The sequence below is a fragment of the Manihot esculenta genome, chromosome 15 (genome assembly GCF_001659605.2).
Source record: "Manihot esculenta cultivar AM560-2 chromosome 15, M.esculenta_v8, whole genome shotgun sequence".
Lineage (NCBI taxonomy): Eukaryota > Viridiplantae > Streptophyta > Magnoliopsida > Malpighiales > Euphorbiaceae > Manihot > Manihot esculenta.
In genome coordinates, this window is record NC_035175.2 from 4285135 (window position 1) to 4301927 (window position 16793).

General features: G+C 32.1%; 3 protein-coding genes across 6 annotated transcripts; 2 read left to right on the top strand and 1 right to left on the bottom strand.

Moving 5' to 3' along the window:
* The first annotated feature begins 2499 nt into the window (after positions 1–2499).
* LOC110601452 (uncharacterized RING finger protein C548.05c) lies at positions 2500–5527 on the top strand. Of its 2 annotated transcripts, none has more exons than XM_021738598.2 (5): positions 2500–2858; positions 3439–3718; positions 3814–3895; positions 3986–4074; positions 4988–5527. In XM_021738598.2, exons 2-5 carry the CDS (start codon positions 3461–3463, stop codon positions 5192–5194), a joined length of 636 nt encoding a protein of 211 aa, XP_021594290.1. In that variant the 5' UTR covers positions 2500–2858; positions 3439–3460; the 3' UTR covers positions 5195–5527. The 2 variants fall into 2 exon arrangements, with proteins under 2 accessions (XP_021594290.1, XP_021594289.1); XM_021738597.2 differs by having other exon boundaries at positions 2501–2858; positions 4952–5527.
* A 1069-nt stretch (positions 5528–6596) lies between these two features.
* On the top strand, positions 6597–12234 carry LOC110601451. Of its 3 annotated transcripts, none has more exons than XM_021738595.2 (12): positions 6597–6770; positions 6866–6977; positions 7073–7136; positions 7358–7459; positions 7545–7609; positions 7917–7997; positions 8404–8483; positions 8784–9000; positions 9197–9252; positions 10565–10657; positions 10855–11038; positions 11879–12234. In XM_021738595.2, exons 1-12 carry the CDS (start codon positions 6721–6723, stop codon positions 12002–12004), a joined length of 1230 nt encoding a protein of 409 aa, XP_021594287.1. In that variant the 5' UTR covers positions 6597–6720; the 3' UTR covers positions 12005–12234. The 3 variants fall into 3 exon arrangements, with proteins under 3 accessions (XP_021594287.1, XP_021594286.1, XP_021594288.1); XM_021738594.2 differs by having other exon boundaries at positions 6598–6770; positions 10532–10657; XM_021738596.2 differs by having other exon boundaries at positions 6756–6770; positions 7053–7136; positions 10532–10657.
* A 1311-nt stretch (positions 12235–13545) lies between these two features.
* Positions 13546–16060, bottom strand: LOC110601260 (inorganic phosphate transporter 1-4). The gene is made up of 2 exons (XM_021738329.2): positions 15859–16060; positions 13546–15319 (listed from the first exon to the last, which is right to left on the bottom strand). Exon 2 carries the CDS (start codon positions 15256–15258, stop codon positions 13654–13656), a length of 1605 nt encoding a protein of 534 aa, XP_021594021.1. The 5' UTR covers positions 15259–15319; positions 15859–16060; the 3' UTR covers positions 13546–13653.
* Positions 16061–16793: the final 733 nt, after the last annotated feature.

Genomic DNA, 16793 nt, shown 5'->3' on the forward strand with positions numbered 1-16793 from the left:
CCTGTGGCCTTCTTTTGAATCTGACCTTATTCCTGACCTAGGAAAGATCTGGAGGTTATTACTTTATAATTCATTATGGATTTTAAAAATATGAATCTTAATGAATTAAATGAAGATGGACCTTATAATATTATAATTAATTATTTGGTGAAGATGGACCTTATAATATTATAATTAATTATTTGGTGAGATTTCATAATGTACAAGTGTCCAAGGCTCTGATAGAGAACTAGAGATAGAAATAGAGGTTTCTTTTCATAGTTGCATATATGCAATTTAATGATCTCATGCACATAATAGCTTCACATTAGTTTAATGAATTTAAAAAATAGCTTTTTTTTTTTTCCTTTTGTCACAAGATAGAAATTTATTCATTAAGAGAGGGCCAAAACCCATGGATTAAGTATAAGAGTCTCAAATGGATCAAATATATAACAGTTCAAAAATAATACAATCCTAAAAATCTAAAACTCTGGTGGCTCATTTTTTTCCACCGAAAATTCGTAATTGCTTCTGTCTATGAAACCTTCAATGGAGTGGATTACTCTTCAAAAATAGCCTAAACTTAAAAAATTAACTGAAATAGTAAAGAACAAGATAACAACAAATGAAGTATTATCAGAAAGCTTCCAGAAAAATAAGAAACAATATTAAGAACAAATAAGATACATACAACTCTAATTGGATAGAGACAAAGAAATCAAACGCATGCACTTCGAGGTTTAGCCTGGTGGAAAGTACATCATTATAGTTTTGAGAGGTCTAAAGTTCGACTCCCCCAATCTCCTATTTCAAAAAAAAAAAAAAAGAAATCAAACGCATAAAAGAAAAGACATTAAATTAATGACTCTTGAGCCAAGATTAAAACCTCCGGATTACAAGCCAATCAGAGAGGAGAGAAAAGAAGAAATTCACCCTCCTTTCCCATGATTTCTACATGTGTATCATATTTGAAAATTATCACTTAAAAAATAATAAGAAAAAGGAAAATACAATAAAATTAAAGTGAATTAAAATAAAAACTCTGGCACTTGAAGTCTAATTCATCCCAAAATTAAGAAAAGATAAAAAAAAAATTATATATAATCTCACCTAAAAAGGAGAGACAATTCACATCCAAGTGAGAGAGGAAGAGTCACCCATCCGTAAATAAGTTTGTTAACTAAGAATAAGAAAACCATAAAAATAATATCTCTCTAAAAAATATAGAAAGAGTATAAGAGCTTTAGACCAATTTAAAAGATGCAACTACATGTAACTTAGCTTGCAATATTTGTTTGATAATGAAATAATAAATGAATTTTAATAAAATAATACACAATTTTAAATTGTTTATTATATATATATATATATAAAAAGAATATCAAATTCTAACAAAAACAATTTCGTATTCCGGTGTCTCATTTGTGTCGGCGTCACTGTTCCTCTGGTGCTGTAGATCGATTTCTTAATGAGCATCATTCTTACTCATTTCTACATTTGCCTTTATCAACTGTTGTTCATAATTGTGGTGATGATTAGCTTATTTTTTGGAGGATTAATTTATCATAATCTTGATATTACAAAATATAAAATATAGTTAGCTTCTTAATCATTTATCCACAGTGTACTAACTCATTAAATCAAAGTATTAAATAAATCTATCTTAGCAATTTAGTAATATTTCTAAATTTTTAAATAAAAAAAATGGGAACAGTACACATTAAAGTATGTATTTTATTTATTAAACAACTAAATTTATCGTTAAATTATAATTTTTGTTCATATTTTTAGTTTTAATTATTTCAAAATTATTATTATTATTATTTATATTATAATAATATATACATTAATTTTTATAATTCTATTTTATTTTAAAAAAATTTTACAAAATAATTTTTAATATTTAATAAAATTTAATATATTTAAAATAATATAATTAAAAAATTAATAAAAAAAATTATTTTTTTAATATATATAAAAAAATAAAATAGATAAAAATTATAAAATAAAAAGTATTAAATTACGACTTAAAATTTAAATTTGATGTATAAATTATCATTTAAAAGTTAAGACCTTCATCTTTTAATATTTATAATAATATTTATTTTCTTGACTAAAAAAATATATATAAGAGATGCGGACATCCAACAAAAATTAAATACTTATCAATATTTTAAAATATGAAATATATTATATTTAATATATTTTTTTAATAATAACTTAGACTAAATTTAAACTAAAAAATAAAATTTAAAATTTTTCATCACTATATAATTTAAAAATAAATTTAATTTTTTTCCTTTTAAAAATCAAGGCATCTTATCCACAAGACTTTTTTTTAGTAAATAACATAGCAAGTAATGGGCAAATATCAACCCTGATATCTTATTTAACATTTTGAATTTCCGAAAAAACTAAAAACTAATAAAGGAAAAGCACGCACGCAGAGTCTCACTACAGTAAAACGATATCGTTTGCGGTCGGGAGGGATAAAACGGAAAATATGTTTATAAGGAAACAGCAAAAACAGCAAACCAACATCAGCGAGGCAATGGCAATCAAAATTGGCGGCAGAAGGAGCAAGAAAGCAATGGGAAAAGGAAAAAAGAAAATTAAATCGAAACTAAAAAGAAGGGGACAGGACAACGATTTTAAAAGGGATTTGGTTTCCAAATAAAAAGAACAAATAAAATTTTTTCTCGAATAAAAATGGAAACCCGGAACGCTCTCCCCAATTCGATGAACCATAAGATCTTCAATTTTGTTTTTTACACTCTCCATTTCTTCTCCTTCTTCTATATATTTCCAGCCGCCAATAAGTTCATTACTGGTTCACATCTCAGAGCATCATCCCCAGCTCCAGATTTTCTCTGCAGGCGCGTTCTCTTCCTTTTCTTTTTGCCCTTGTTTTTAATTTTGATCGAATTGTGAATCCAATTTTTTTTTTTTTTTTTAAATTTCTGGTGTTGCTGACAGAGAAATGAGAACTTGTGCTGTATATGTTTATTTATTTATTTTTGTGTATATAATGATTAGATGTTGCTGTTTGGCTATTCTTGATATCACATTGAGTGCATAACGGGGATTTGATAATTGTACTAATGCGAGTTCTAACTGTTAATTTACCAGTCTTTGAAAGTAAAAAATTTTCTTAGGCAGTAATTTTCTTTTACCAAAAAAATTTCACATACTGCTTTGCCTGCATTTTGATTCCCCGTTTCAAGACGATTCTTTCATTTTTCTTGAGTAATTGCATGTTGAGCTCAATTTTTCCTTCTTTTTCTACCTCAAGCTCTTATAATGCAGGTGCCTCTTCGTGTTTGTATGTGTTGAGATAGTGGACGTGTTTCAGTTTCTTGGTTTCTTGCTCTATTGGCGTGCAAAGTGCAGTAATTGAAATAAAGGTTTTTCTTCCATTCAATAATGGCATTGACATGTTCTTTTCATGTTATTTAGGTTTGTTGTGCTTTGATGTAACATGGATTCATGGGGACTGAACTGTTTAGAAGGGAACATGACTAACTCTCAGAGAAGAACATTGGATCTAGATTTAGATCTTAACTATCCCCTTCCTCCTCCAATGAGGGCTCTTGACTTATCACTTGGGTTATCCATTCATTCTAGTTCTCAAGAAGTTCAAACTCAAATGCGTGGATGGTCTCATCATCAAACTACAAATGTCATCAGGGCCATTGATGATGAAGTTACTATAATCTCCCCAAGGACATTTTCTCAAGTATGTCATTGTGGTCACTATTGTATATTTCATCTTTTATAACTTAAAATTTTCTTCAACTTGTTCGCAGCTGATGGTTTCACCTATTTTGCTAGGCGAGGGAAAATTCTGAAAGAAACCATTCTCATGGAATGCATGAAGTGATTGTTGAAGATACTGTAACTGTTAGGGAAACAGGTAATTGGCCCTCTTATGCTTTTATTCAATTTGCCTATTTTTCAGAAATTTAGCTGTAACTTATGCTTGTATGTAAATTGTAATTAACAGCTATGACCAGTTTATGCACCGATTGCAAAAGAAGATTATCTGATGGATGTGATCCTTACTTGAAACCAGGAACAAGTAGCAAGAAAAAGGTCTTTGCAGAAAAATTCCCTAAGCTAATGATGTGCTTGTTGCTTGGCCTTGCTGTTTTTACCTCTTAATTTGTTGTCATTTCATGACATATCTTCTCTATAGGCTACTTCCTGATGGTTTGAAATCTCAAATTATTTCAGTTATTGATTGCTCCACTGCCTTTTCCTCCAGTGAGATATTTGTCTAATTGACTTCCCTTGGTCTTTCATTATAAAACACAGATGGAATATCAGTTATTTAAGCTTTGACATTTTCATCCTTGACACAGGGATTGAGTAATTTAATAATATTATTGGTTATCACTAGTCTGTTTCTTTTTGTCTTAAACTAGTTGGTGATACTTTTTTCCTTTATTGTTTGCTGCTTGGCATTTCATTTCTCTGTTCTTAAGTTGCTTAATTGGTTCTGGCTTTAGCAACCATGTAACTGCTATTGTTTTTCACAACCTGTTATACGACATCCATTTATTCAAATTTTGTTAAATTAACTCTGGAGTCATTCATATGAGGAGCTTGGTTTTCTGTCTATTATTGTCCCCCCAACCCCCTCCTTTTTTCATACTTGTTCTTTTGAACTTCCTTCCCTGCTGGCTAAAAGGTTCATTTTTACTGATTCTTTGGTTACCACAAATTTGTTGAATAATTTGACTTTTGTTTGAGCCTTGTGAGGAATATTTTATTCTTATACACTTTTTTATAAACTGATAGTACTCTGCTTTTTGGGGGGCTTTGAAGTTCTACTTTCATATTTCAAGCTTTGAGACAAAGCAGTCAAGTCCCCTCTTTTGGGCATGGTGACTGAGTGTAGCTATTTTCATATTCTTAAGAAGCTTTTATTTTGTTTCACTGTTGAACTCTTATGAACTTTGTTTGGCAGGCAACTAATGTTTCTATGATTCAAAAATTGTCCCAGTCTGTTCCTATGCCTGACGAACCTACATTCAGTTGCCCAATATGTATGAGCCCCTTTACTGAACCAACTGCAACAAGGTGCGGCCATATCTTCTGTAAGGAGTGCCTCTTGAAATCGCTAAAATCATTACATAACAAATGCCCAACCTGCCGGCAAAAGGTTGGAAAGCGAGGCATCTTTAGGATTTACCTTCCTTCAACCAACTGATTGAATTTTATGAAGGCGTTAGTTATTTTGGCTAGCTGTAAAAGTGCTTCATCATTGTTTAGGTAGATATTACCTTTTAGGTGATCCTTTTTATTTTTATTTTCTTTTGCTGGGTATTGTGCTCGAGTATTCATCATCAATGGAGAAGGTTGACCGTTAGTCTGGCTTACTTTGTAAATAGTCTGCCTGACTTGTAAAAACTTCTCCTTTCATATAGGTTATAGGTAAGGGAGATTTAGGAACCTGGGGAATTTCTATTGCTTTGCAATATAAGTAATAATGAAAATTCATGCCTCTGATAGCATATTTAAGATGGTGTGCTCCATTTTGATCGATTTTGTTATTATTTTTACATAATTTAATTGATTACTCTCCTACGCTAACCGTTGTACTTATTCTGTTCCATACGTTTGGAAAAATCTTGTGAAGTAGCCTATAATTTTCCATGGAAAATCCTTAGGTCGGTCCACTAAATCCGAAACAACAAAGTGAGTTTTATTTATTTTTTTTAACAGTAAAATCTATTTATTTATATTTTGAAATCTCTTGATTCATAATGAATTAAATAAAGTAAAATTCAATTTGATTGTTTCATTTAGCCTGTTTTAATATTGGGCCGATTGGATTTATTTTTAGTGATTCTGGTGTAATAAGTAGTCTTCTCATAAGCACATTAATTTTTTGTGGAAAGAACATATATATAAAGAGATTTAGGAGCCATCTTGCTCTTTATACTGGTTCAAAAAATATATATATATAATTCAGACTTGTATATTTATAACAGCTATTTTTGAATCCATATAATTTAATAGTTAACATTGTACAGGAAATATTTTTTTAAATAGCATAAAAAATATTGAATGATAATATAAAAATTATAATTTTAATAAGCTATCAAATTATTGAAAAAAAAAAGAGCGCCAGCTTTTTCTTATACTCCTGTCCCTTTGTCCATTCACAAAGTTGGGTATAGAAATAGCAAGAGGAATTCATCGGATGGAAAATGCATATCAAAGTAAGAGATTCACTATTAGTTGCTTAATTTTTTATTTTTAAAAATATATTAAATACGTATTTTTTAAGCTGTTAGTTGTATATCCAATTTATTTATTGAGCTGCGAATACATGTGAAATTATTAAAATAAAAATTGTATAATTAGTAACTATAATTTTAAAATAAAAACTATTTAATTATTACAATTAATGAGTTGATTAAATAATTAACCGTTTAAAAAAGATATAAATTATTTAAATATATTTTTAAAAACATAAAAATTGAACAACTATTCTTAGCGCAACAGTGTCACAGAGTTGGGTTTGGCCCACATGAGCCAACCTATTACCATTAACCGCGAGGCCCAATCCGCCATTCCTCATTTTAAAATTTTCGTTCGAACTTATTTACGCTGATAATATTTTCCTGTCAGTGTGTACTCGTCTCTGTCACTGTCACTGTCTCTGTCACTGTCACTGTCTCTGTCTCCCTCCATCGCATCGCTTGAGCGGGAGATTGGATTTCGCCAGAGATGGATTCAGTTCCCTCTTCAGAACCTCTTGATCTCGACACCATTCGCAGGTCTATTTCCCTCTTCTACCTATAATCGAGTGTTTTTTTTTTTTTTAACAATTTTGTATATGATATGGATTTTACTTTTTCTTTTTCAAATTCAGTGAATTAAGAGAGCTCGAAGAAATTCGCAATAATTGCAATGACGATATGGTTTCTGAAATGTGCCCTTCAGATTCAGACCAATTACTGAAGGATTGTGCTCTTCAGCTCGAGGTAATTTTGAGATCCTCAATGGTTCCTATTCCAATTTTTCCATTTTACTTTTGTTTTTAATTTTTGGCGCCGTAGTGAGAATTTTGATTATGCAGAGCAAAGTTGAGCAAATTATGTGTGATTGCTCTGACTTCAGTTTCTTGGGAATTGAAGATTTAGGTAAGTACCTTTTCATTTCTGTTTCTTTCACTAGAAAATGGAGTTCAAAGTATAGAAAATAAATACATATACTGTGAAACCGAGCCTGTTTTGAAATTTGTATTCTGTTTTAGTATGGGTATTTACCGTTTGTTGGATACTGACATCTTATGCTGAAATTTTTGTTACCCGCATGTTTACATCGTGTAATTCTGATTTTAGATTTGTTCATGCTCATGCAGATGCGTTTGTAGAGCATCTGAAAGAGGAACTCAACATGGCAGAGGCTGAGAGTGCTAAGATCTCTAGTGAAATTGAAGTTCTTACTAGAAACCATGTGGAAGGTAAGATGTTATTGTTCTGACTTCTCAAGTATGGAAAAGCGTGCAGAAATATTTATCCAATGCCTGGTTCATTTTATTTTTCCAGATTTTACAAAATTGGAGAGCGATAATGAATTGTTGAATTGTTCGTTGGATTTTATGTCATCACAGGTTGGTTATCTATTTGCTAGAGATGTTTGTAATTTTCAAGTGAAGCAAGAAGGGTCTGTGACCAGAGCTGGGTTGTTGGATTATAAGTTTGTCAATATTAAATTTTTCTTAAAACAAAGTGAGATAATGTTCTCAACTTGTTTCATTATTTTATGAAGGGAAGATTTAATTTAACTGCAGCAGTCAGAAACTGAGAATCAGAAATGAATATGAACTTTTGACATCTGTGCATTGCTTTCTGGGTTTTCTTTTCTGTAACTTTTTCATGAGGTCTTTGGCATCCCTTTTTTCTTTACCTTTTTGTTAGGATGTGGAGAAAGGAAAAGGACATGCTTGCAGAGAAGAACAATTAAATTCAACAAATTCACTTGGAGAATGTGAGTTTGAGGTATTTAATTTAACATGGTCCTTCAATTTACTATTATTTTCACCCTGGGTGTTGTTATAGTAAGCTTGCATGAACAGATTCATAATATTTATATGCTTTGCTTCAGGTTGTTGAATCATATGATATAACAGAAGCTTGATGCATATAAATAGGAACTAAAGTTTAGTTGGTTCTGTATGATGATTGTGTTAGCAGTTGCACTATGACACTGATGTATAGGCTGATGTATGCATGTGTGCATGTCTACTATTGTATTACAGTTACAAGGCCATTATCTAGTGTATCATGAATGTAATATAGAAATTATTTGTTCCATACTTGCCAATTATCTGAATTTTTTTTTCTTGAGTTGTTTGACTGAGCTACTGTTCATACCAGTATATGAGATTGTTTTTACACCTTGCAGGTTCTAAAACTTGATAATCAGGTCGAGGAAAACAAAGTAATGTTGAAGTCTTTACAGGACCTTGATTCCATATTCAAAAGGTAACTGAGTGTGAGTGATATTACACTTATCTAATTTGCATAGCTAAAGTGATGCATTTTATAGTCCTTGTCGTAGCCGTAGCCATAGCCTGAGTCCAAATTGTGTCTCAAGCTTGTCTTGATTCTTGAAGAGACAAGCATCCTTGCTACATTTTTGCTTCTTTATATAAGATTGTAGCCTCTACAGGCATATTTAGTTTTCTGCTGAATTAAAGTGTTTTGGTTATGACAACCTAGGTTTCTACAGCATAATGTCTTTTGCATGAGTCTCTTTAAATACCTTTTCATTGTTATTCTCAGGATTGATGCTGTAGAACAAATTGAAGATGCATTATCAGGCCTAAAAGTCATTGAATTTGATGGGGTCTATATTAGATTGTCATTGCGGACCTATCTTCCTAAACTAGAAGATTTATTGTGCCCACAAAAAATTGAAGATGCTGCTGAACCTTCTGAAGTAAATCATGAATTGCTGATAGAAGTAGTTAATGGATCAATGGAGCTTAAGAATGCTGAGGTATGGAAACCTTTTTCGCCCAAAATATATTTCATTATTCTTCTCATTCATCTTTGGAAAAAAAAATAGTAAATTGAGGAGAATAAAAAGGAAAAAGAATAGGATACCTGATGGTTCGTAGGTCCTCTCTTCTCTCTACTTATTACTATATGATAGATCTTGGGATGTTTTGCTGACACTCTTACATATTTTCCAGATTTTTCCAAGTGATGTGTACATAAATGATATTATTGATGCTGCAAATGCTTTCAGGTTTGTTTTTATTTGTATATTTCCCTTCCAGTGCCAAATTTGTATTTGCAAAAGTAGTGCAAGGAAACTCTTTTCCCATTTTGGATAAAACTATTCACTAATATTTGATATGGTTATCTGCATCTTTGCAACTCTGCTAACATATCTAATAATTTCATGGACCTATTTATATAATCGATAGTACCTGTATCTTCCCTAAGCCTAGGACTGTTTCAGAATACTGCTAGTGCTAGGAACTATCTTGCTATTTTCCACTCCTAATGCCAAAAGATGAACTATGTTTTTTTTTTTTAAAAAAAAAAAAAAATTATGTACATTCTTGGAATAAGACACGTCTAACAAGTTACTATCTTTTGAAACTATTTTTAGATATTGAATCCTATTCTCTATACAGGCTGCTGATTAAAAAGAAAAGGTTTGTCAGCATCTGACAATTATAGCTATGAGGTGACATTAAGTTAGTGAAGAATTTTCTGTTGTAAGCTGTTTCTGTGATGTTGTGGAGATGAAATGTGATATAACTTTTCATACGGGACAGCTTTAGGATACAAGTTGAGGGCAGGGTTAAAACTTCGTAACTTTTTGCTACAACAGGTAGCATTCTGCTTCTTTATGTAATTAGACTATGAATCTCCACGAACCAGAGCAAATAGACCAAAAAAGTTACGTATGTCAAAGCATGATTACCCTTTAGTCAAACTTATACTTTAATTTCCAAAAGAATTATATTCATTCATTCCTCCTTCAGATGGCTTAGCTGATGGTGGTCATAATGTGTCTGATCATTGCTTGCTTTCATCAAAATATGATGGGATTTTTTTCGTCAAATCTTTCTTTTATTGACTTATCAGTGGGGGAGTAAAAATGGCCATCTAGAGTTGCTTCAAGATTTGTTGTTCATTTTTGTGCTTTGCTTTGCTTGTGGGGAGTCCACTGTAATCTCAATGCCATATATTTGTCCTTTGGAAGTTTAATCTGTACTTTTTATTGCATGCAGTTTGTTTCAGTATTTTCGTTGCTGTCCTGATTGTGCAGCAGATATCTGTAGTAGCTTTGTGATTGATTTATTTTATGTTTGTTATGCTTCAGAAATACTGGTTGCTACATTTACATTTTTCTGCAAAACTTTCTTATCTCCTTTAACCATCTTCCAGTTATACTTCAATGTGAAAACTTTCTTATGATTATGAGAACAAGTTGATTATCCGAGACTGTTATATTTACTTCGCAATGCCATTGCTTTAGGTTTACAGTAGATTATTATTTTCCAATGTTGCAGACAATTATTTTCACACTCAACTATGGAAACCAGGTCTTCATTGGAGTGGTTTGTGAGAAAAGTGCAAGATAGAATCATTCTGTGCACCATGAGACGTGTGGTGGTGAAGCATGCAAATAAATCAAGGTAGCCTTCCATGTTTAAGGCCAACTTTTCAAGTGTTGACTTTCTGAAGTTGACACTGATCTATGTGATATGAACAGAATAAATTGATGCAGAATCCCAGATACATGATAATCTATGTGGAAAAATGTGATTAGCTTTCAAAATAGCGCTTCTATTCTGAATTTGCAGATTCTAGAATAACTTATTTCCTAATGCAGGCACTCCTTTGAGTACGTGGATAGGGATGAGACAATTGTTGCTCATTTGGTTGGGGGAATTGATGCATTCATAAAGCTAAGTCAAGGTTGGCCCATAGCAAAATCTCCATTGAAGGTTTTGTCCCTCAAAAGCTCAGATCATCATTCAAAAGAAATCTCATTAAGCTTTCTTTGCAAAGTTGAGGTGCGCATTCATATCTACTGTCTTGCTTTTGGATAAACTGAAATGGTATCCCATGTTTTTTTTTTTTTTTAATTATAAATAGGTGCCTTGGAATATATAGTTTTCCAAGTCTTAGTGAAAATAATGAACCTCCAGTCAATATGTTCTATTGGCGTATCTATGCTTTAAGAAAATCATTTAGATTAAGGGGCATAAGTCAGTTGTCGCTTGTCAAGGTGGGAGTTATATATGTGGGTGGAGGATTTTTCAAATCATTCGGCTAAGATTCTTTAATTAATGCAGATGAAACTGTGATGTGTAACTTGGAAATTAGTATTATTTAAATTATTGTGAGAGAGTTTTAAATCTAGTCCAGTGAATTTACATTGTATAATCATGAATAAAAACATCAGGTTGACATTGAAGACCACAGATTTTGCTCAATTCATTGACATTTTGACCTGGTGATGGAGATAGTTTATACCATGTATTTTTCATTTTCTTTGAAAATATTGGTAGCTAATTGTCTTGCAGCTAGTCTAATTTACATTGATAGGAAGTCTTGTTACTGTGAGAACAACCTTATGTGTGCAGGCACATCTAATCACATTAGGCTCATTTAAGTGATTATGCTTCGTATTATCTTGAGTTCTTAATAAAGAGATATAAGAAATACCAATAAATGAATCTTAAAAGCATGATAAGAGAAACTTTCAGTGGCGATGTATGCATGTCTGCAGTTAACATTCCCATAAGTATTTTTGTTGGAATGTCTTGAAAAATGCTTGTAACAAGGTACATATATGATGGTTTACGTATTAACCTTTCCTCTCCTTCGGTTATGTAATTGCATTTCATTAGGAAGTGGTGAACTACTTGGACATAGACGTGCAGCTAAACTTGTTGACCTTTGTGGAAGCTATCGAAAAAATACTTGTCGAACAAATGCGCATAGAACTGCATTCTGACAGCACTTCTAAAATATGACTATAGCTGCTCTATAGACCGCCATGGGCAATTATAGTTCAGATTGTATGGCAGTTGGTCGAGTTTAACACGATTATGTATATATTTTTTGAAAATGTTATCCTGCTTCAGATTACTTTGTGATGTAGCAGAATGACACCCTGACAGCACCATTTTGATTGGGATTTTATTTTAAATATCACAGTTCATTTGAATTGAAATAGTATTAATTTTGTTGATGTTGTTATTGATGATGATTTGTCAGAATCTGGCATAAGGAACCCTGACAGTTAAAAAGGTTTTGCTTGCTTGCACGAAACCTGCGACATTAGCCGGTTCTTATTAAAGAATCCTTGCCCCTGCTTCAAATTTACTGTTTTGATTGTTGAGACATGGAAATTAATGATATATTATGGATATCATTATGGATTGTGTATCATATTTTATGGATTATTTTATTTTTTTTATTTTTATTAGAAATATAAATATGAAATATTTTTCCAAGTGTAATTTGAAAATTTCACAGCAGTGGATGAATTACGTTAAATCTTCATTTTATTTTTTAAAATAAAAATGATAATTTTTTTTTTCTTTTTACATGAAATTTTGGATCCATTATGGAAAATTCAACTGAACTCACAATTCAACGTTGCAATAACTCACAATACTTGTTTATTCGTACCGAAAGCCGACTAAATTCACAGTTTAAAATTTTGTAATAACGTAAAGAAAATTGTACTCGCAAGATATATATGTGTCGGAAGTAGGGTTTCAACCGACGGATAATGTGATTTTTTTTTAAAAGCATCAAATCCTCGAAATTTGAATCTACCTTTTTTTATAATATTTACTAATTTTGTGGGTGTTGTTTTTTTTATTATTATTATTATTTACTATTAATTTTAATACATTTAAATTCAAAATTTCTTACATCTAAAAATTACAATCAATATGATTTGGATTATGCATTTTTAATTTTCTTAATTTATAATTAAAATAAGAAGTTGATTGTAGCACCTAGCACAATTTCTCCAATGGGCATTTAGGGCCAAATTTTCTCAAGTTAGGTTTACGTCTTTTATTCTTAGATCATAGATTTGGACCAAATGCTATAAACATCATGCCTAAAGACTATACATATTATAACTAATAAAAAATAGTGTGACGTATTGACATTGTGGGATCAACTTCCAACAACTGCCCTTAATTTTCAATTGAGCAAATTGGTGTAGATTTCTCTGACCATGCCCACCTATATAGCCAATGACAGTATAACAAGTGTAAATCGAATCCAAATTAAATTATTATTGAAATATTATTACACAGGGAAGGTTGCTGGACCTTGCTTTATTGATGAACCTTCCATTGAAGTAGTACTCATTGAAGCAACTTTCCACCTCCTAATCTTTGTAAGATATATTATTTTCCTTGCTAATCACTGTTATGAAAATTTAAAAAATTGTTTTCTTATGTGATTACCTCTGCAACCTAATTTCAATACTGAAGATCTTGTGTAGTGCGTTATTTAAACAAGGGCTTGATTAAAGGAAACTTTTAAATATTGTCAATAATTATTTATTACCCTAGAATTTAGAACCATGCTTATATTATATTTCACAAATTTTCTTACAACATAATTTCATCTGGTGAAGTTTTTTTGTGAAGCCAAATCAGGCTACCGGCACTGTCCTACTCCAAGAGGCTTCTTGTGGTTCATCTTCATTTTCTCCTGTAAGCTCTTCCAGGGACTTTCCTTTCGATTCTGGAACCAATAAAGTGAACAAGATTCCAAAGAAGTTGATCACACCGAGCACAATAAGTGAATTTTTCACTCCAATACCTGTTGGGTAGCCAGCATCAGTCTTTGCCGGATCTGTGCTCTGTGCAGCATACAGGAACCCAAAAGAACCGACAATAGCCCCGGCCTTTCCACAAGCTGCAGATATTCCATGGCAGGTTGACCTTAGCCTTGCAGGGAAAATCTCTGCTGGAACAACAAATGTGGTGGCATTTGGTCCAAAATTGGCGAAGAAAAATGTCAGTGAGTACATGATCAGAAACCCAATTCTGTTATCCCTCAATGTCCAATGATGGTAAGGTATTGCCAGAGCAAACATAAATACAGTCATGAAGAAGAAACCCATCACTTGGATGAAAAATCTCCCTATACGATCAATGAGAGCCACTGTGAACCAATATCCAGGAACTGTGCCACACAAGGCGATAAGTGTTTGTGCTCTGGCAATCACATATACTTCATGAATTGCATTCATGGTCTGTGCAGGTGGAATCCAACCGATTGCGCTAAAGATATCCTTCTGGAAAAGATTTGAACTGTAATAAGCTATGTCTAGTAAGAACCAGCACACGGTGGTTCCAAGCAAGTGAACCCCATGTCTGCGAGCAAATTCCTTACTAAAAAGTCCAAATGAATTGGATGGGTCCTGAGATATCTGCTCTATCTTGTGCTCTTCTGCTTCAAGCTCAACCTGCAGTACTCTAGACATGTCTGAAGCTGCTTGCTTCGCGTTCTTCGCAACGAGAGCTGTGTAACGAGCTGTCTCAGGCATCTTCATTCGCCAGTAGTAAGTCATAGCTGCTGGTACGGCTCCAAACATCAAAATGATTCGCCAAATATAGTCTGCTTCCGGCACTGTTGAGCCTAACGGATCAACTTCATAAGTAGGGGCACTGTAGGCATGATCAAAGGAAGCAGACACAATCAGAGCAACGATCCCACCAGCTAGAATCCCAAATCCTTGCATTGCAAACACTGCGGCGATAAATGCCCCACGAGTCTTTTTATTAGCATATTCAGACATGATTGTTGCAGAGAGAGGGTAGTCACCTCCAATGCCAAAACCAAGCCAAAATCTGAAGAAACAAAGTGTGGCTATAACACCCTTTGCAGAATGTCCAAATGAAAGTCCTGAGGCAACAGAACAGACCACCATAAGCATGAGGGTCATTCCATACACTTTTTTCCTGCCTAATTTGTCACCAAGCCATCCAAAGAAGAGCTGGCCTGCTAAAGTACCACAAAACGCCACACCATTAACTGCAGCTGCAACGTTGGGAGGCAGCGTGCCTGGCTTTGGAGCCCCATCGACATGATAATATATGCGGCCAAGTAATTTAGTAACTAGTGAAATGGAGAATAGATCGTATGCATCTGTGAAGAAACCCATTCCAGCAATTATGATTGCAGTGAAATGATACCATTGTGTCTTTGCCACATCAAGTGCATTAAGCACTCCCAGCTGGTTCCTAGCCATGGCTAGATAGAGTTTCACAATTAATTCTTGTGCTGGCCGTCTTCTTCTCCCAGCCCAACTACTGCAAAATAAGACATAGAAAGATATGAGTGATCACATGATCTTGTTGATCATGGTCAATTTGTTACTTGATGAACCTGTGATGAATAGCTTTTTGTAAAACAAGAAATCAAAATTCTAGAAAAGGTGTACCTACTATTCACCAAATAAAATCATAAATTGCTACCATTCAATGATTTTTTATTTCTTTCCTTTTTTTTTTTTATCAATGATCTTTCTGAAATCCAAAAAGAGAATTCTGCATGCATGGATTTATTTGGTTAAAAAGGAAAGGACAGATTGTCATCATAAAGTACACCAATTTATTAGTGTCCTCCATTCATAACATTACTTTTCCTTTTTTTTTCCAGGAAAAAAAAAAAGAAACTTTTCCCAGAATGTTCTTAAAAAGCAAGCAAAGCAGCACTAACAAGGAGCTGCCTAACTAGCAAAATGAATTGTCCTGGGTAGCAAGGAACTGACAAGTATCATTTGGGAAGCAAACAGTAGTAGTGGACTAGTAACTATATCAAACACTTGTTATGCAAGAGAGAGGCTTACCTCCTGAATTGAAGAAAGAGGAGAGATAGAGAAGCAGAATAGTTGGGTGAATAAAGGTGATGGATATCTCCTATTTATGTGAAGAGCCCATAATTGTCTCTGGCATCTAATGGGGATATCATAAAGCATATGCCTGTCTGAAGTCCTCTCTCTAATATAGTAATATGAAGTCAATGGCTTTGATGTTTCTTTGCTTCTTCGATCTCTAACATTAATGGCGTCCCACCATCTTAAACTAGCTCATCATCAATATGAATGTAATTTTCACTTACGTGGATAAGTGGGATTCTTTAATGAAATAGTCATCACCTTAACTAAACTACACGACTAAGAAAAAAGTATTAAGCATTTATTTAATTAAAATGTTTTTACTATTTGTTCAAAAAATATTCGTTAATTCATCTTATTATTTTAAAAATATTAAAATATCTCTATATCTCACAAAATCTATTAAATAATCCTTTCATAAATTTTAACCAATAAAAAAAAATAAAAATGCTCTAGATCATAGAAATTAATTAATAAATTTTTTATAAATAAATTAATTAATAAATTTTTTTAAAGTAAATGTACTAAATAATAAAATAATTAACGAATTAAAATTAATAAATATATTAACTCGTAGACTTTAAAATATTAAGATCATTTTATTATATTTTCTAAAATTGAAGGGTAAATTAATGAAATATAGAAACTAAATAATAATTTTTTTAATTAATAATAAATTATAATTTAGTTCGGGCATTCTAAATATTAATTCTTATACTTTTTAGAAAACAACTATTTATTCTTTATAATTTTCAAAACCAACTTATAAATTTATTTATTCACTACTATAGTTTAAATATATATATATAAAAAATTAGTCCTTAAAATAAGAAATAATTTATTGATTTTTTAAAAAAATATAGATCACTAAATAATTAGTTTTAGAA

Bases quoted from the DNA above. Each gene is read 5' to 3' on its own strand.
- LOC110601452 (XM_021738597.2), top strand. From the start codon at position 3,461: ATGGATTCATGGGGACTGAACTGTTTAGAAGGGAACATGACTAACTCT. The intron at 3,896-3,985 runs GTAATTGGCCCT...TGTAATTAACAG, and splicing joins TGTAACTGTTAGGGAAACAG to CTATGACCAGTTTATGCACC. The intron at 4,075-4,951 runs GTCTTTGCAGAA...TTTGTTTGGCAG, and splicing joins GAACAAGTAGCAAGAAAAAG to GCAACTAATGTTTCTATGAT.
- LOC110601451 (XM_021738594.2), top strand. From the start codon at position 6,721: ATGGATTCAGTTCCCTCTTCAGAACCTCTTGATCTCGACACCATTCGC. The intron at 6,978-7,072 runs GTAATTTTGAGA...TTGATTATGCAG, and splicing joins ATTGTGCTCTTCAGCTCGAG to AGCAAAGTTGAGCAAATTAT. The intron at 7,460-7,544 runs GTAAGATGTTAT...TTATTTTTCCAG, and splicing joins TACTAGAAACCATGTGGAAG to ATTTTACAAAATTGGAGAGC.
- LOC110601260 (XM_021738329.2), bottom strand. From the start codon at position 15,258: ATGGCTAGGAACCAGCTGGGAGTGCTTAATGCACTTGATGTGGCAAAG.